General features: G+C 44.3%; 1 protein-coding gene and 1 pseudogene across 1 annotated transcript in view; both read left to right on the top strand.

Annotated features, from left to right (window-relative positions):
* LOC148147381 (uncharacterized) overlaps positions 1–786 on the top strand; it is a 76,962-nt pseudogene extending 76,176 nt beyond the window's left edge.
* Positions 787–19,769: 18,983 nt separating this feature from the next.
* The window catches only part of LOC148147380 (uncharacterized), a 79,180-nt gene continuing 78,164 nt past the window's right edge, over positions 19,770–20,785 (top strand). The window contains exon 1 of the mRNA XM_087995603.1: positions 19,770–19,854. Coding sequence (XP_087851729.1) covers positions 19,770–19,854 — 85 coding nt within the window. The remainder of the gene's footprint in view (positions 19,855–20,785) is intronic.

Here is a 20,785-nt window from a genome sequence, read left to right as displayed (position 1 = left end):
GTTGCCTTTGTTAAAGTGTTTTAAGTTGAAATTGTGGCAAATCAACGGTTGTAGTTTCAAGTTTCATTCTGGAGACTTGAGCACCTGATCGAGGCTGGTACCTCAGTGAAGTGTAAATGAAGTGCTGCAGTGGCAGAGGGGCTGTCTTTCAGATGAAGCATTAAATCAAAGGCCTCGCTGCCCTCTCAGGTGGATGGAAAAGATCCCCTGGGCCTCTACTGAAACACAGCTGGGGAGCTAGACCAAAGTGGGTTATACTCTTGTACTTGGGTATCTGTGAGGCCCATTACCAACCCCATTGCTGCCTTGAGACAAGGCAGGGTCTGTTAATGTGAAGAGTGCTGCACTTGCTGGAATTCCCAGCTCACCTCTGACACAGCCTCAAACCTGCCACAATGTACAGGATGTAGCCTGAAGGTGTAGGCCTGTTCCCTCACAATCAGGATTTCAGATTAAACTCAACTCTGGACAAACAATCATTCTAAATTCCTGTCTCTCACAGATTAACCCAACTTGTTCCCTCCCAATTGTTGTTTTTATTGTCAGAAACCTGTATCTTAAAGTCATTATGAGTAAAGGTGTGTCAGTATTTCAAGGTCAAGCGAATGAAGACAATTGGCTCTGAAATATCCTGTCAGTGATTTGCTCCTTTTGAATATTTATATTCTCTTTCTTCAACAGCAGGATGATGTGGCCTTCAGGAAAACCTACAGGACGTTCCCGGTTCTAAGCAATTTGAACAGAATGATCCTGGCTTTTCCTCTCGGGCTGAAAATGTGTTGCTGGAAAAGCGCAGCAGGTCAGGCAGCATCCAAGGAACAGGAGAATCGACGTTTCGGGCATAAGCCCTTCCTGAAAAAGTGGGTTGGGAAGGACCATGTTATTAAACAAGACCGTTAATATTTAAATCGCTGCACAGTGAACCTGACAGCTCTGTGCTAACAGACTGTTGAGATATACCAAGATAACATTTATGCCCGAAACGTCGATTCTCCTGTTCCTTGGATGCTGCCTGACCTGCTGCGCTTTTCCAGCAACACATTTTCAGCTCTGATCTCCAGCATCTGCAGTCCTAACTTTCTCCTCGAAGATTTTACCTCTCGAGTGCCATTACATTCTGTGGCTGGAATACTTTTTAAATAGCTGAAGAATTTCCAAAGTTTCTGCTCATGAAGAGACACTAACATAACCTTGTAACTAGAGCTGGTAATTTCTATGTCATACTACATCATGACTGCTTGGAACAAACCTCCAGAATATCTTCTTCCAGTGACAGGTTTGTCTCTGAAGCCAGTCTTCCTTTGTTAAATTGTTTATCACTGTCAATGGATTCCAATCTCACCTTAATGACTGCTCAGCTTGGAGTGTGGGTGAAGAAAGAGGAGGAAATAAATCATTCCTCGATCTTAGTGTTACACTGCACCAAACTGTTTCGAAAAATGGTGAGAGCTCGTTCTCAGTCTTGAACCAGGAGTGCACACTCCTTCCTATTCACTGTCTCGGTGTTCTGCTTTCAGGATGTATGTCTGTCCAGCTCAAACAGCATTGCTGAAACCCAAGGAGCAAACTGCTGTGATTCTGAAATGGGCAGCTGACAGGCTCCATGGCTTTCCACAATGAGATAAGGACAATGGGAAACGTGGATGGTGTATGTCATTCATGATGCAAACCAGTGAAACACAATGCTATCCCTGTCTGTCAAACCTGGCTGAGGTATTTTACAAAGCTAATAATAAAGCACATGGCGAGAAGGCAGAATGTAAAGTTTTGGTGCTCCCCACTTATTGTCCTCTGTCTTTATTTCGGGTCATGATTTGGAGATGCCGGTTTTGGACTGGGGTGTACAAAGTTAAACATCACACAACACCAGGTTATAGTCCAACAGGTGATTATCACCTGATGAAGGAGCGTCGCTGCGAAAGCTCGTGTGCTTCCAATTAAACCTGTCGGACGAGAACCTGGTGTTGTGTGATTTTTAACTTTATTTCGGGTGAATGTGAAGAATGTTTTGCTTTGCTTACATTCTGCTTCTGGGATATTTTGGGCCGATTTACAAACCAGCCTCGAGAACCCTAATCCAGATGAACTCCACAACCAAACCCCAAGCCCCAACAGAATTGCTTTGGTGTTGTTATATTTGAATTCAAATGATTTAATTGGTCAGGAGGTGAGTTCCTGAGGTACCAAGTGTTTCCAGGAGATGGGAGCTGTCAGGTTGGTGTCCATGCCAAAGACAGGTGGCAGCCATGTTGGGGATTGCTGCTGCTTTGAAGAGAATAGACTGAAGGGAATAGAGAATACCTGAGATGGCTGGCAGAGTCAATGGGTCTAGACAGTGCTGTGAAAGGGAAATGGAAATTTAATGCTTTCACCGTAGCAAGTGGGTTGGGAAGGAACATGTTATTAAACAAGACCGTTAATATTTAAATCATTGTACAGTGAACCTGACAGCTCTGTGCTAACAGACTGTTGAGATACACCAAGATAACATTTAAATGTCAGTTCTGCAATGGCCAGGTACCTGAGCCAGCTCTTTGTGGCACAAAGGGACCATTAATTATTGCCGAGTGGCATTTCTTTCCCTTCCCCCACTGGCCCCATGCAAATTGCAAACTGTCACAGAGACCCTGGGATCCTGAGACAAACACCACGACTGTGATTGTCATATCTCACTCACATTGAGTCCCAATAATTAGCTCTTTGAAAATCCAGCCCCACTGTGTCTTTACAGTGCAATGGTTGTGATGTTCTGTGGGGTGATAGAACATAGAACAGGACAGCACAGTACAGGCCCTTTGGCCCTCAATGTTGTGCCGACCTTTTATCCTGCTCTAAGATCAACTAACCTCCATCCCCTTCATTTTACTATCATCCCTGTGCCTATTCAAGAGTCACTTAAATGTCCCTAATGTCTCTGACTCTACCACCACCGCTGCAGTGCAGTCCATGCACCCACAACTCTCTATGTAAAGAACTGACCTCTGACATCTCCCCGAGAACTTCCTCCAATCACACTCATATTATGGCCCTAGTGATCTCCATTTCTGCCCTGGGAAAAAGTCTCTGACTATTCACACGATGTCTCTCATTATCTTGAACACCATTATGAAGTCACCTCTCACCCTTCTTTGCTGCATTAAGAAAAGCCTCAGCTCCTGCAACCTTTCATCATAAGTCCAGTCCAGTCCAGGCAGCATCCTGGTAAATCTCCTCTGCACCTTCTCTAAAGCTTCCACATTCTTCCTATAATGAGGTGACCGGAATTGAAGGCAGTGTGGTCTAACCAGGGCTCTGTAGAGCTGCAGCATAACCTTCTGGCTCTTAAACTCAATGCCCCTATGAATGAAAGCCAACACACCAATTGCATTCTTATCTGCCCTGTCAACCTGGGTCCAAACTTAGAGGGATCTCTGGACATGGACCCCAAAATCCCTCTGTTCCTCCACACTGCCAAGAATCCTGCCTTTAAACTTGTATTCTGAATTCAAATGCAGTCTTACAAAATGACTCCCTTCAGACTTTTCCAGGTTGAACTCCATCTGCCAGTTATCAGCCCAGTTCTGCATCCTGTCAATGTCTCGTTGGAATCTACAACAGGCCTCCACACTATCCACCACTGCACTGACCTTGGTGTCATTGGCAAACTTACTAGCTTTAAACTGAGGGGTGATAGTTATAGGATGGATGTCAGATGTAGCTTCATTATTCAGAGAGTATTAAGGACGTGGAATGACATGCCTAAAACCGTAGTAGATTTGCCAACTTTAAGGGCATTTAAATGGTCATTGGATGAATATATGGATGAGAATGGAATAGTCAATCCTTTCACCTTTTTGCAGTCGGTGAGAGAGAGGGATGCAACGACCAGTCAGAAATGAAGTGCACACATTTCCCTTTCCATTTTCAGTTGTGGTTTTCAGCCATGGTTATTGCCCATTCCTCACGAAACCACATCCCAATTTGGAGAATACTCCCCTTGAAGACTTCAGCACAGAAGGAGACCATCCAAGCCATCGTGTCCACGCTGACTGTACAACAGCACTGTGATTAGTGCCACTCTTCCACCCTTTTCCTGTACCTTACAAGTTTTATTTTCTCTGCACCTAGTTACCAGTTCTCTCCTGAGAGCCACTGTTGAATCTCTTTGTGCCACACTGTGGTCAAGCTAAGTTTTTGTATAGCTGGATAGGATAAATAGACAAAGTCCTTTCTCTGGGGTGGGGGAGTCCAGAACTAGAGGGCATAGGTTTAGGGTGAGAGGGGAAAATATAAAAGAGACCTAGGGGGCAACTTTTTCACACAGAGGATGGTACGGGTATGGAATGTGCTGCCAGAGGAAGTGGTGGAGGCTGGTACAAATACAACGTTTAAAAGGCATCTGGTTGGGTCCATGAATAGGAAGGGTTTGGAGGGATTTGAGCCAGGTGCTGGCAGGTGGGATGAGATTGGGTTGAGGATTGCACTGAAGGGTGTGTTTCCATGCTGTACATCTCTATGACTCTATGGTGGGGTTCACATCGGTGTCACAGGTCGGCGTAACAGCGAGCGCTGAAGGGCCTCTACTGCGCTGTATTGTTCTATGTTCTAACCCAGCCTTCCACTTCATCATCCAACTCATTTATAAAAGCCACAAAGAGCAGTGGTCCCAGAACAGATCCCTGTGGAACACCACTGGTCACCGAGCTCCAGGCTGAATACTTTCCATCTACTATCACCCTCTGTCTTTTGTTGGCCAGCCAATTCTATATCCAGACAGCCAAATTTCCCTGTATCCCATTCCTCCTTACTTGCTGAACAATTCTACTATGGAGAACCTTATCAAACTCCTTGCTAAAATCAATGTACACCACATCCACTTCTCTCCTTTCAATGTTTTTTGTCACACTCTGAATGAATTCAATAAGGCGTCTGAAGTATGACCTGCCCCTCACAAAGCCATGCTTTCTCTAATCAAACTATTTTTCCAAGTAATCATAAATCCTGTCTCTCAGAATCCTCTCCGATACTTTGCCCACCACTACGCAAGACTGACTGGTCTGTAATTCCCAGGATTATACCTATTCCCTTTCTTCAACAAAGGAATAACACTTGCCACCCTCCAATCAACTGACACTACTCCAATGGACAGTGAGGAGGCAAAGATCATCGCCAAAGGCACAGCAATCTCTTCCCTTGCTTCCTTTAGTAACTGAGGGTATACTTGTCTGGCCCAGGGGATTTATCTATCCTTTTGTTTTTCAACATTTTCAACAAATCAACCTGTTCAAACATATCTGTCTGTTTCACGCTGTCCTCACAAAAGACAAGGTCCCTCTCAGTAGTGAATACTGAAGCAAAGTATTCATTAAGGACCTCCGCTACCGCTTCCAACTCGAAGCACAAGTTCCCTCCACTATCCCTGATTGGTCCTCCCCTCACTCTGGCCACTCCCTTGTTCCTCACATAAGTGAAGAATGCCTGAAGGTTTTCTGTAATCCTACCCGCTTAACCGTTTTTGATACTCCCTTCTAGCTCACCTTAAGTAAGCTTCCTTCTTCCTCTTGACTAGATGTTTCACATCCCTTCTTACCCAAGGTTCCTTCACCCGACCATCCCTTCCTTGCCTCAGTGGGACAACCTACCCAGCACTTGCAGCAAGTGCTCCTTAAATAACCTCCACATTTCTGTCATGCATTTCCCTGAGAACATCTGTTCCCAGTTTAGGTGTCTCAGTACCTGTCTAATAGCACTGTAAGACCCCCTACCCCAATTAAATACTTTCCCATACCATCTGCTCCTATCCTTCTCCATGACTATTGTAAAGGTCAGGGAGTTGTTGATGACTATCACTGAAATGCTCTCCCACCAAGAGATCTGACACCTGGCCTGGTTCATTGCCAAGCACCAAGTCCAATACGGCCTTCCCTCCATTCGGCCGATCTACATATTGAGTTAGAAATCCTTCCTGGACACACCTGTCAAAAAACTGTTCCATCCAAACTATTTGAACTAAGGAAGTTCCAATCAATATTAGGGAAGTTAAGGTCACCCACGACAACAACCAGTTACTTCTGCACCTTCCCAAATTCTGCCTTCCAATCTGCTCCTCCATGTCTCTGTTGCTATTGGGGGGTCTGTAGAAAACTCCCAATAAAGTGACTGCTCCTTTCCTGTTTCTGACTCCCACCCACACTGACTCTGTAAACAAACCCTCATCGATGGCCTCCCTTTCTGCAGCTGTGATACTGTCCCTGATTAGCAATGCCACTTCCCCATCTCTTTTACCTCCCCTTCTATTCCTTTTGAAATATCTGAACCCTGGAACAGCCAATAACCATTCCTGCCCCTGTGATATCTAAGACTCTGTAATGGCCACAACATCAAAGTTCCAATTACTGATCCATGCTCCAAGTTCATCACCCTTATTCCTGATATTTCTTGCATTAAAATAGACACACTTCAACCCAACACACTGTCTGCAACTTTGCCCTATCAACTGTCTATCCCCCCTCACAGATTCTCTGTGTGCTGTATCTGGCTGTACACTACCTACTCCACCCTCAGATCCGTAGCTCCAGTTCCCACCCCTCTGCCAAACTAGTTTAAACCCACCCACCCTCCTGCCCAGTACATTGGTGCCCCTCCAGTTCAGGTGCAACCCATCCTTCTTGTACAGGTCACCTTCCCCAGAAGGTATCCCAATGATCCATATCTCTGAAGATCTCCCTCCCCCACCAGCCCTGCAGTCACATGATCATCTACACTCGCTCTCTGTTCCTAGCTTTGCTAGCTCATGGCATTGATCCTGAGATTCCTATTCTACTCATCCTGACTTTTAGCTTCCAAAATAACACCCCATATACTCTTTTCAGGTCCTCATGCCTTTTCCTAGCCATGTCATTGGTACCAATGCATCCCACAACTTCTGTTTTGTCTCCCTCTTCCTTAAGGATCCTGTCAATTTGATCAAAGACATCCCTCACCTTGACACCGGGGAGATAACATACCATCCGGGAGTGTCGTTCACGACCACAGAATCTCCTGTCTGTTCCTCTCACCATTGAATCTCCTCTCACTATCGCTCTCCTATTTCCCCCCTTCCCTTCTGAGCCACAGAGCCAGGCTCAGTGACAGAGACCTGGCCACTGAGGCTTTCTCCTGATAGGTCACTGCTCCCAACAGTATCCAAAACGGTATAGTTATTGATGAGGGGGGTGGCCACAGGGGGGGGTCCCTGCACTGTCTGGCTATTCCCTTTCCCTCTCCTGATGGTCACCATTCTAACAGTGTTTGTCATTATATATGATAATTATGTCAAATCTGCTGAGGTGCTTCTGGATTTGCTGAAAGTCACTTTCTATCAAAACAAACATGTCCACAAAGAATTGACATGATTTGTGAAATCATTCGTAAGATTGTTTCATGTTTGTTCGAGAAATTACATTTTCACAATTTAATCATTGGAAGACACACACTATTGGAGTTGAGCGTGATAATTTCTGGACGTTGAGACACTGAAATAATCTGAATACCTGATGTACAAGTTGTCACCGATTATTGCATCCTGGTGAGAATTTGCTTAGACAGAGCCACATACTTTAATTTAATGCTTGTTTAATGTGTTTAATGCTTTATTGCCAATAACAAAATAAAATGAAATAGCTGTTCTCACATTGTTGTGTCTGAATTTTTAAAAATACTCTTGAAAGTGATGATGACCAAACTGGTGCCAAACCAGCATAAGGACACACTAATTAGGAGGAGGTGGCCATTTGGCCCATTGACCCCACTCCGTCATTGAATACAATCCTGGCTGACCTGATTGTGGCCTTGGCTCCACTTTCCTACCTGGAGCCTTTGACAGAGACTTCTTTTTGTCTCCAAATGCAATGCAACCCAACCTTCAATATATTCAACAACCCGGCCTCCACCACGATCCAGGCAGATAAATTCCAAAGATTAAGGATTCTCTGAGAAGGAAAATTCTGTTTCATCTCCATATTAAATTGGTGACCCCTTTTATTGTGATCCCCCTCATTGTGGATTACCCTTCATGGGAAAACAATCCTCTCAGTCCCCCTCAGAACCTTATCAGTTTCAATAAGATCCCCCTCATTCTTCCAAATTCCAATGAGCATATGCCTCCAACCTGTTCAAAGTTTCCTCATAATCGAATCCTTTCACCCCAGGGATCAGCTTGGTGAACATTCTTCACATTGTTTCCAATGCTATTCTCTCCCTCCTGAAGGAAGGAGACCAAAACTCTACGCAGTTCTCCTGGTGTTGTCTCATCAACCCCCATCAATAATCTGTAGCAGGACATCCATGTTTTTACACTTCTTCAGCGTTTGCTCCTTGATTACTCCCTTTACCTGCATGCTCATATTTTATAGTTCTTGTTTTCGGAAACCTTGATTCTCTGGACTGAAGTATTCTGCAGTCTCTGTCCATTTGGGTGGTGCAATGGCTCAGTAGCTACCACTGCTGCTTCACAGCACCAGGGGCCAAGGTTCAATTCCCAGCTCAGGCAGCTGTCTGTGTGGAGTTTGTGCGTTTTCCCTGTGTCTGTGTGGGGTTGCTCCGGTTTCTTCTCACAGTTCAAAGATGTGCAGGTCAGGTGGATTAGCCTTGTTAAAATTGCCAATAGTGTTAGGTGTGTTAGCCAGGGGTATATATGGGGTTGGGGAATGGGTCTGGGAGGTTACTCTTCGGATGGTTGGTGTGGACTTGTTGGGCCGAAGGGCCTGTTTCCATACTGTTGGGAATCTAATCTAATCTTCGTACCAAAGTGACATTTTCCCACATTATTCTCCAGTGCCTTTTCTTTGTACTTTGACTCATCAATATTCATTTGCAGACACCTTGGAGCTGCCTCAACTTGCTTGCCAACCTATCTTTGTAGTGTCAGGAAATCCTGCTACAAGACAGTCAATTTTTTAATGAAAATAATTGACCCAGATCATATATATTTGAGGGCCCAACATTAATTACTATGGTACTTCACTCGCTCCACCTTTTCAGACTGTAACTAATCTGTTTATCCCAACACCCTGTTGGCTAATGGTGTATTCATGCTAATGTATTACCCCATCACCTTGAGGATTTAATGTGCAGTAAAGTTTTATGGGGCATCTGACTCAATTTTTTTTGGAAATACAAATCTACCACATCTCCTGGTTCCCCTTTGTCCACCTGCTTGTCACATGATCAAAGAAGTCTTGTAACCTTGTCAAAGGTTTCCCACTAACAAACCCAAGCTTGGACTCTGCCTGATTGTATTGTAATCTTCTAAATTTCTTGTGACCACCTTCTTTCCCATCCCTTATTCTCAAGCTTCACCCTGGAATGCTCACTGTAGCTACTCTTACTAATTGTTGAAGTTTTTATTATGTTTTACTATTTCTTGCTAGTTCCCTTGCAATGCCCCAATTTCTTTCTCAAGATGTTTCATCATCCTTTCCCGATCTCCAAAAGTTTTCCAATCTGCTTTGCTTTTGAAATTAAACATACGACAGAATTCACTTCATCTTGGTGTGACCTCAGCAATGGCAAAAACGACGGGACAAAATGGAGAGGCATCAGAATCTCAACACTGATTGTAATTTTCACTTCAACCTTAAATCCTTCAGCATCTCGCTATTGAGAGGTAACTACCTTATTTTGATGCATTTGCATCTTATTATTATTCCAACTCATCTCATTTATGTGACACTGACAATTCTCCTCCCCGTCTCTGAGAAACGAGACAGCACAAATTTCCAATGTGTAAACCTGAAGACTACACCTCACTGATTGCTTGTCCCAGCCATCAGCCATCTCTGCCTTCAGCATAGTATCCCTGCATGCTCCATGGTCATCACCCTCCTTGACCTTCATCCATAATCAGTCAAGGGATCGGTCTGATTCCAATCCAGGATGTGGAACATGGTTAGGCTAGAGATCCATTTCCTTGCAGTCCATGGACTGGACCAGCATCAATCCCAAAGGCCTAGGGCAGCCAGTCCCCAGGTTACAGGGAGACCAGTCAGGGTGCAGTGGAGACATCAGTCAGGGCTGTGCTAGGTTCAGTCACGGCCGTCCCTCCAAATCAGACCCATGGGGTGGCCCACTGTCAGTCCTCAGCTCAGTCCTTGTTAGAGTTCAGACAAATGAGAGAGGATCTCATAGAGACTTAGAGACTTCCACAGGTATAGACAGGGTAGATGCAGGGAGGATGTACCCGATGGTGTCCAGAATCAGAGGTCACAGTCTGAGGATTCAAGGTAGACCATTTAGGAAGGAGATGAGGAGACATTTTATCACCCAAAGAGTGGTGAGCCTGTGGAATTCATTACCACAGCAAGTAGCTGGTGACAAACCATTGAATGTATTCAGGAAGCAGCTCGAGATAGCACTTGGGGTGAATGGGATCAAAGGTTATGGGGAGAAAGCAGGATTAGGCTATTGAGTTGGATGGTCAGCCATGATCATGATGAAAGGTGAAGCAGGCTTGAAGGGCCGAATGGCCTCCTCCTGCTCCTAGCCTCTATGTTTTTGTGTTTTGCTCAATGTCAGTCGGGAGCTAATCGGGAACAGTCATGGTAACGTGGGGAAAGTGAGCTCCTCATGCCTAGGGGTGGATTTCATTGCATAGAGTCACTAGGGGAATGCTGATGGGACAGGGGGACGTTCTAGAGAAGAAGGATGAAATCAGAGGGGGACTGGCTCTCTCAGGCAATGATCATGCAAAGCCATCAAGGACATTGGAATTTAAAAACTCATTGCCCATGGGACTAAAGTGTGCACATTAATTGTAACCTGAAGGTGCTCAAAGGAATCAGGGGGACACTGTAAGGTCATAGGGCACACAGGGACAGCAACACAAAAGGGAACATGAAGGATGGAGGGAAAATATTCTCACACAGAAGCAGCCTGTAAGTCTCTCACAAGAATATGAAATTGGAACTTTATCACAAAAGCTCAAATATCAATTACACAACAGCAGCAAAAATGGCTGAGACCAGATGAAAAGTGGGTGGAGCAGATATTCCTCTTCTGGGGTGGGTGGAGTGGTTCAGAATCAATTAGCCCTGGTGTTAATGTGAGGGAAGCACAGCCCAATGAAGCTGGGTCAGTGTGTGCGACATACAGGCTTCCCTCTTCCCACATGAGCAAGTAAATTCTTCTCCAGCTAATTCCAGAATTTTTTCCCTGGAGGGAGTGAGGAGCCTGATATCCATCGTTCCCTTCCTGGCTCAGGCCTCTCAATCAGGTTATTGGCTAATTTGTCCTACAATGAGACAAAAAGAGGAACTGAGCATGTGCAGGAGATGGAAGTGCCAATAGCAGTGATGCAGGGTCACCAGTGAGTAGTAACTACATAATTACTGAAAAGGACAGCGATAGAACAGGAGTTAGAAGAATTCTCAATTGGAGGTGGAAGGTCAGCTGTGCAATGATTTTGCGAAAGTGTGATGGAAACAGGTTCTTGAAGGTAAATCAGTGTCAGTGCGCTGCAAGATATTCACGTGGGAGATTCGAGGGTTTTAGAATAAATATGTTCCCATAAAGAAAACAGGGGACAATGGCCAAATCTTGAGACCCACTCTCCCCAAGATATCAAGGAGCTTATGGGGATAACATAAGGCAGAAAGGAAAGCTTCTATCCAATACCGAGGGGTGTTGTGGGAGAGCTGCAGTGTCCTTCCTCAGGGCCAGAATGATCTGGGTGCAAGTCCCACCTGCCCCAAAGGTGTGTCACATCACGTCTAACCAGTGTCTGACTGAAGTAAATAATTATGTCTGATGCTGAGAACTCACACTGGAGAAATTTAAGAGGGGTAGGAGAGTGCAAAGAGAAATCAAAGAGAATACAAGGGAAAGCAAACTGAGGGCAAGAAAGGACCTTGGCAAGCACAATCAAGGTGAATGGGGAGATGGGTTATCAATACATTAAAAGGATCATGGAAGAAAGAGGATGACCCATAAAAGAAACCCAGACATAAGGGTGAAAGATATTGGCAAAGTTCTTCAGGAATATTGTCTCAGTCTTAACAAGAGAGCAGCTGATGCAGACATTGTAGTTGAGGAGGATTGTGAAATGTCAGATGTGATAAACCCAGAGAGAGAGAAGTATGAATGGAATGGGCTGGTCAGCTGGTCAGAAAAGTTCCAAATGGAATTTAACCCAGACCAGTGTGGGACAGTGTGTTTGGTGAGGTCAAGCAAGGGAAAGGAACAGACAACAAATGGGAGAATATTGAGCTACAGAGATGCTGAGAGATCTTGGAGTGGATGACCACAGACCCCTAAAGGGAGCAAGGCAGGTCAACAAGGTGATTAAATAAGTACATGGAAACCTTCTCTTTATTAGTTCAGCCACAGCAGGAATAATGTGCACAGTTCTGACCACATCACAGAAAGGATGATTTTATGAGAAAGGGCACAGAGAAGAGTGAAGGATATTGCCAGGACTGGAAAATACAGCAATGAGGAGGGACTGGATTGTCTAGACTTGTTCTCCTTTGAAGACAAATATTAAGATGAGGTTTGACGAAGATGTTCAAAATGAAGGAACTTGGGTACAGTTGATAGAAAGGGCCTATTTAGCAGAAATCAGTGACAAGAGGGCAGAGACTGAAAGTGATTGGGACAATGATCTATGGGGAGATGAGGAAAAGTGTTTTAATCCAGTGGGTAGGAGTCTGGAAGTCATTGTCTGAAAGGAGAGCAGAAGCAATGATCCGTAACTAATTTCTAATGCATTTCGATATGCATCTCATCCTTAACCTGCAGGGCAATGGACCAAATGCTGTAAAGTGGGATTACGATGGGTGGCTTGTTTCTTTGGCCTTGCAGACATGACGGAGAAGGACATGGAAGCTTGGGAACTTGGGGATATAAATTTGTAGAATTTCTCTGCATTCCATTCCTGATTTCACTCGAAGTATCCTCCCACTGCCCTTATGCTTCCCGAGGGATTCACGCAATCCCCCGGTCTATACCTGACATATTCCTCCTTTTTCTGAGCAGTGCCTCAATTTTTATATTCATCCAGTATTTCCTGTACCCACCAGCCTTACACAATGCACTAACAGGAACATCCTGTCTCTGAACATCTGTTCCCTCATGTTTGAAGGCCTCCCCATCTCCAACCATCCCTTTCCCTGTGAAGAACCTTTGCCCAATCAACCTTTGAAAGTTCCTACCTCACACCATCAAAATTGGCCTCACTCCAATATTGAACTTTAATTTTTGGATCAGGTCTGTCCTTTTCTAAACTATTTTAAAACTAATAAAATTATGATCCAATAAAAAAAACAAAAGAAATCCTGATGCTGGAAAACAGAAACAAAAACAGAAAATGCTGGAAAACGTCAACAGGTCTGGGAGCATCTGTGGAGAGAAATCAGAATTGATGTTTCGGGTCCAGTGGCCGTTCTTCAGAACTGATGGTAGCTGGGAGAAAGTTGGCTTTTATAGAGAAGATGGGGTTGGGGATGGGTTGAGGAGTAAGTGACAGGTGAAGAAACAGCCTAAAGTGAGAGGTGGACAGTCAGACAGACAAAGGTGTGTTAATGGTCAGCATAGGAAACCCAACCCCAACCCAACACCCACACACTAGGCCTTGTTATTACATGGTTTGCTATTACACACAGCCAGTTGTTAGCCATGAATTGTCCCCATTGGCTGCTATTCATTCTCATAGGCTGGCTGTCTGGATTTGAACACTATATTTATAATGCCTGTGTACATCTTTCTAATAGACAGCTGAGGTGGTTCTCAGGTTATGGCTTTCCATTTTCATGTGACCTTCCCGTACCTTCTGCAGATGCTCTGCCTGCTTTGGGTTGGGGATATTGATTCTGGGTCTGACTAGTAAGACCAGCTTCCAGAACGTTATCATGTCTGATAGACGGGTCCTGCCGTTTTACTGGCTGTGCTCACTGTATCCTATCAGGCCGTCACTGACACAGCAACAGTAGCTCCTTGTCCTTGCTGTCGAATCTCTCATCTGACTCAGTTGTGAGGGTGTTATATTCAGGAGGTGATGGATCCTTACAGCCAGAACTTGTATCTCATCTTTCTCCTGTGGCAGCAATCAAGATGGGGAGTCTGTCAGCACCATTTCTCTTGCTGGCTTGTATTTCTAAGTGGAGTCATAACTCTGAAACCTCAAGAATAACCTCTGTCTTGTTGACATTTTATGAAGATGATTCTTGTCGGTCTGCTCCTGTGGATGGTGATCAATGTCCAGGATGAACTTTCTCCCAGAGAAATATGTATGAACTTCTCATATCCCTACACGACTGCCAAAAGTGCTTTTTCTATGTGGTATATCGGGTTTCAGCTGAGGGTAGAGCCCGGGATACAAATGTTATTGGCTTTCCTTCTTGTTTCAGGGCTGTCCCAGCACCCTTTGGAGAAACAGCTCCTTAGAGAGTGACAGATGGTTTCTGTTGTAGTATGATAGGCTTATCCTACTTGAGATTCAATAAGAGTGTACCAGAAGGATCTAACATTTATCCAGAAGCCAGATTTCCAGCAGGTATTCCCTGGACTGGGGGATCACTCTCTGGTCCCGAGGACAGCAGTGAAAGAGAAATGGGGAAAGGACACAGCTGAGACTTTCCACTGAACTCTGGACATGAACCTGTGCTCTTCAAAGTTCCCAGAAACATCCTTGAACGTTGACAGTGGGGCTCAGTTGGCTGGAGAGCTGGTTTACAGTGCAGAGTGATGCCAACAGTGAGGGTTCAATTCCTGCATGAATTGAGGTTCCCATAAAGGGCTCTTCTTCTCAACCTCTCCCTCCCCCTGTGCAGGGTGACCCTCAGGTTAAACCAGGACCAGATGACTCTCTCCAATGGACCACTCAGCCTGTGGTGACATTACCTTGAACTTATTGAATATTCACATCCTCTCCCAAATCCTTGCTAATTTTAGTTGGAGGAGAACCATGACAAATACCTCCCTAGTTTCTAATAGGTACAAACATCCACAGGGCTCCCTGCCTTTGAAATGTTCGAGCTCAGTGTTAATTTCCAGCTCCTTCTCCATTATTTACTTTGGATCCATTAGTCCAACACAAGGGCAGGTTGCAATCTGAATCTGACACATTCGAGTCTGAGTCCCAGTCAAGGGAGGAGCAGCTGAGTCACTTTCCCACTGCCCACCTCACAGTGTTTAATCTTCTCATGGATGGGACACAAACAACTCAGAACAGTCAGACTTTGTGTTTCTGATGGAGGTGGAGGATGGGCACAGGTATCTCACCCCATCCAATGTAAGTAATGGATGTTGGTCATTACATTATTTCCCTCGATCCTTGGCCTCCTCCTTCCTCATCTTCAGGATTATTTCCAGTCCATCCCTGACCCTGCTCAGTGAATTGGAGTGACTTTACACAGCTGTATTTCCTCATCTGTGTCCTCTTCTCCCCAACAATCGATTTCTCCACCCACTCCAAATTACTGCCTTCCCTCCTCCCTCAAAGTATCCTGTGATAAACTTTGGGATGTTTCATTGCTAAAGGTGCTATCTAAATACATGTTGTTGTTGTAGTGTTGCCAGCTCCCCATGCTGTTGCCCATGCACTGTACCAGGTTGTACATTCTCTTGTTGCTGTTCCTGTTGTCAGCAGCAGCAAAGCATCCGATCTCTGCCTTGTACAGTACGCAATATGGAGCAAACAGATGGAAAACAACTTGTCTCATTGATTGTAGCTCAGGGTGACCACTCTCTCAGTCAGAGTCATACTTTGTGCCCTGGGAATTAAAGATAATCAGGTGTCTGTTTGTTGAAATATTCTTTTCATGAAGATTTATATCCACATTGTTTTTGGGTAAACTGCTCATTATTTCTGTGTCCAATGCTCTCCTCCTCCACACAGGACATTCACTGACTGGAATCTCCTCTGAGGCTGCCCCAACATTGAAGCTTGCCCCAAGTGTAACTGACTGCATGAGTTCCCTCAGTGATCGATAACATCAGAAGATGGTGCTGCCTTTGACATATTTGGATTCACCTCTTACTTGGCTCAACATTCCCTTATTTTTTATTGAACCACCAATGGATAACCTTTCCTGCAGGCCTGTGTCCAGCTCAATGTTAGGGATGGCACGGTGGCTCAGTGGTTAGCACTGCTCCCTCATACCACCAGGGACCCTGGTTTGATTCCAGCCTCAGGTGCCTCTCGGTGTGGTATTTGCCCATTCTCCCCGTACCTGTGTGGGTTTCCTCATATAATCCAAAGGAGTTCAGGTTAGGTGAGTTGGCCATGCTAAATTCCCCATAGTGTTCAGGGATGTGTTAGTTTGAGGTAAATGTGGTGGAATGGATTTGAGTAGGATACTGTTTGGAGGCCAGTGTGGACCTGTTGGGCTGAAGGGCCTGTTTCCACACAGAAAGGATTCTATGAATGTTAATGCCACATTTTTCCATATTTCCATGTTTACGAGACTGGTGCACACAGAGCTCAGCTCCGATTGTTCCAGGAAATCAATAACGCTGGTTATCAATGCAAAAGTACCTGCACAGGCAAATTTCTAGCACATATAGAACTCCCACATTGTGTGTCAGTTTCTCAATGTCCAGGACCCGCAGGCCACAGGTAAGGAGCTGGTATTACTTTATTTATGCTTTTAATCAGAATATGTTTACTATTTAAGTCCAGGTTGACAAAGTCGAATGTGAAATGTAAACCTGCTTGTTTTAATATATTGTCATTACCCGAGTCTTCCTGAATGATAATACATGTTGTGTGAGGAATGCTCAGGGCAATTGTAAATTTTTCTGTTTTTAACAAATTTCTGAACATAAATGTATTGATACAATCGAGGTTTTATAATGGAAGGCGGAGAACATTCTGTGTGAAGTATTTTGTGACCCTCTGTCTGTGCACTGTTTCATGGATAGTTGCACAAACTGTTCCTGAATTTCCTGGTCTGTTATTGTACCTCACGGTTCCTTTCAACACTGACCCTGCCAGGGTTAGTGGGACCTACAGGAGGGTATCACATTGGTGAGGGTGGGATTGGTGCACAACTTTGGGTGTAACTCTGGAACCTGCCGTCCCTGTGTTTTCAGAAGCTCCTACACTGCCCTGTGTAAGATTTGGAATGAGGACTGTATGAACACAGTAATACTCCTTCTACTCTCTGTGGGTGTCGATATGACTCACTCACACAGTCATCCAGTCTGTACAAAGGCTGGGTCTTGGTTCCAGATCAGGATGACTTTCTGAAGAACAGAAATTCCTATCCCCTGTCCATCATAAGTTCTGAGTCACTGTGTGAACTTTCCAAGACAGTGAGAAAGCAGTATCATTGGAATTAGAATTGCAGGGTCACAGTTTTGTTTAGTGGACGGCTGACTAGACTGATATTTGTGTCTCACAATGATGAGGGTCCTGAGTACACCCCAATGTGAGTGATTTAGGGCAGAGGGCAGTGGATGCTTCTTCCACAGATCTAGAGGCTGTGGTGTGAACATGAAGTGAATGCAGTCTAACTGTCCGTGTTGCTGAGGTCTCACATGGATTCACCATTACATTTTGACCTCTCCATTGAATACTATGTTGTCAGAGGGATCTATCTGGCCCACTGCCCAAATTCAGACAAACATCAGTCAGGCCATTTTTCTCTTGACCATGCAGTGCTGCTCATGGAGCTGCTGGTTTTACACACTGTACTTTAACCCCAGTATCCCCAAGAAGATATTGGTGTAAGGGGAACATGTCAGTAATTCTGGTGTCATCTGTGAGGTGGTCAGTGCAATTTTAACATTGAATGTGTGTGTAAAGCCCACCCTCCATATTGGACAATTAGCTCCTGACTGGCAGCAGCTGTAGATTTTGTTTTCATTTTGCTGCTTATGCAGATTATTCCTGATGTTTATCATTTGTTGAATCAACAAGTTATTTCCATGACCTACTTAGCCTATTTGATGAGTATTTTAATTGAGGTGTGGTAGAGACAGGGGCTGTAGAATTCCACTCCAGCCCATTCCTGTCAGGGCAGATGTGTGGATATGTTCTGGGTGATCTGGAAATATACAGCAGATTCTGACATGAAAACAGCCTCTTTGGCTGATTTAGTCCATCTCCTGCCAACGTGGAGACCATGGGTCCAGTCAATGCCCTCTCCTAATCACTCCGAGCTGGTGGACAAGGAGACAACACCCAACAAGGTCATTTAAACAGACAGCCATCCAATGGCCACTTAGCACTCAGGTGCTTTGACTGAGTTTTGTTGTTGCAAAGTTTGCGGATGCCCTGTGGTAACCTTAAAACGTGAAGGTCTAGCTGAACGATGGGTGATCCAAACACTTTACTGGCCCCCTGTTGATTGTGCAGTCTGATTCAGTGCTGGGCTGCACACTGACATTATTGAAGTGAGGAGACACTGTGTCGTTTGCATGCTGCCTGTCTCAATGAGAACAAATGTAGACTCATCATAAATTGTAATTCCTGATTTCTACAATGGAAGTTTCCTCACTGGAAGTTTTCATCCACAGTCAGTTATTTCGTTGAAGCCGTACTCTGTGTTCATCCTGACAGATTCGTACCTGAGGGACATTAACAATATCTCCCTGGAAATACCATTTCCGATTGAGCAGTTTGGGTTTCTCTAGCCTTTCCATGTTTGAAACAGGGATCAGTCTTCATATTATTAATATACTTCTTTTGAATATTGTTTAATGAATGAATGTATATGTTTTTGGTGACAAGATGCAAACTCAGAAATCCAAGAAAGATGAGACCAGTGTATTATAAAACCCTCACTTTAAACTTTTAAACAGTTACATTCTTATGTCTGACCATTCTGTGCTGTATTGAGTAATTATTTTCATATTGTTCAGACCATTGAAATTGGTTTGTTCAGTATCATTCTGAAACCCCTTACTAAATGCTCCATCCCAGTTCAGTTCTTCCATTACACACCTTTTTATCTATTGTTCATTCCTTTACAGAATGCTTGTGATGTCGACAGCATAGACATTAGTGGGATTAACAGTAACTGGTGTCACAATGAGGCAGCTGGTCTTGCTGGGTTAAACTTTCACCAATATACCATCCCCACTCCTTAACTAAAAACCCTCAGCATTAACCCCAACTCCCAAACCCCAGCCCAAAACCCAATTTACATCAGTCATCCTGATTTCCAACTTGAACACCTAATCTGAACTAATAACCTCTGACCCTATCCCCAGTTTATCACTTGAACCACTTCAAATCTTCCCCCAAACCTATAAACCATACGTTTCCAGTAGCAGGTCTATTGGTTATGGTCTGAATAACCATGTGTGTTTTCAATTGATTATTCATCTATTTGCCCATTAATTTTGGCTGGTCTGATTCCTGCCCTAAATATCCTGCAGTGGTGTAATTTGATTCACTCTTTTTCATGATGTATGGTCCTGAATGATTAAAAACATGAGGAGAATGAAGATTGGGGTCTCTGGTCTCCTCAGACCATGAACTAACAAGGACAGATGAGCTGCCCTCAGCCTCTATCAGTCCCTGTTTCACTTGGTCACTCACAGCTGAGTCCCAGCAGCCTGACAACTCCATCTGAGGTTTTCTCTCCAACAAAATCTCAATAATTTCCCCCAAAATTCACCGATCACGGTGATTTCAAATGGGAGCTACATCCTGTCAATTGGTGTCACTGGGTGTTGGGACAATGACAGGTCATCATTTAACTCCATGTAATTTTGCATGTTTTGGATGTAACCATCATTTGTGTGATCCTCACCCTGTGCTCTCATATTCACAATGTTGATTTTCCAGAGGAGGAACCCAGTGGAAGATGCCTCTCAAAACCAGCTCCTTTCACAGACTGATCAACTGTCACTGCCTTCTGTTATGTTTCTTCAGCTTTCACATTGGGAAAGGTAATTCATTTCTCAGCACTTCCTTTGTTTGACTTCTTTTAAATTTCCCAGTTTATTTTCCATGCTGAATGAGGCTGGTGATCCAATGGGATGGATTATGTATCTCAGTGTGAACATTGGTCCCAGTGTTAATGTGATTTCTGTACATTTCCCATCATTGACTGTTGAAAAGAGAGACAGAAAATTAACACGATACAAACAGAGTTCGTCGAAGGTAAAGTAACAAATTAAGACAATTGTAGAGATAAAGTTATCACACAAATGCTGCTGACAGAACATAGAATAGTCCAGCACAGTTCAGGCCATTCGGCCCTCAATGTTGTCCCAGTCTTTTATCCTCCTCTAAGATCAGACTAACCGATTAACCCTTCCTTGTACGATCTTCCATGTGCCTATCCAAGATTCACTTAAATGTCCCTAATGTATCTGACTCTACTACCACTGCTGGCAGTGCATTCCACATACCCCGCCCCCAACCCACTCTCTGAGTAAAGAACCTACCTCTGATATCTCCCCTAAATCTTCCATCAATTACCTTAAAATTATGCCCCTTCATGATAGACATTCTGCCATGGGAAAAACTCTCTGGCAATCCACTCAATCTATGCCTCTGAACATCTTATACACCTCTATCAAGTCACCTCTCATCCTTCTTCGCTCCAATAAGAAAAACCCTAGCTCCTTTCTTCAGATGTCATGCCCTCCAGTCCAGGTAATGTCCTAGTAAATCTCCTCTGCACCTTCTTGAAAGCTTTCCAATAATGAGGCAACTAGAACTGAACACAACATTTCAGGGCTCTGTAGAGCTGCAGCATAACCTCGCAGTTTGAAAACTCAATCCCCCTGCTCATGAAAGCTAACACTCCATGCACCTTCTTAACAACCCTGTCAACCTGGGTGGCAACTTTGAGGGATCTATGGACATGGAACC

Source organism: Chiloscyllium plagiosum, unplaced genomic scaffold (genome assembly GCF_037043375.1).
Source record: "Chiloscyllium plagiosum isolate Xiang-an unplaced genomic scaffold, Cpla_swu_hap1 HiC_scaffold_17, whole genome shotgun sequence".
In the NCBI taxonomy this organism is placed as follows: Eukaryota; Metazoa; Chordata; class Chondrichthyes; order Orectolobiformes; family Hemiscylliidae; genus Chiloscyllium; species Chiloscyllium plagiosum.
The sequence above is the reverse complement of the archived record's forward strand: the minus strand, read 5'-3'. Positions and strand labels throughout refer to the sequence as shown.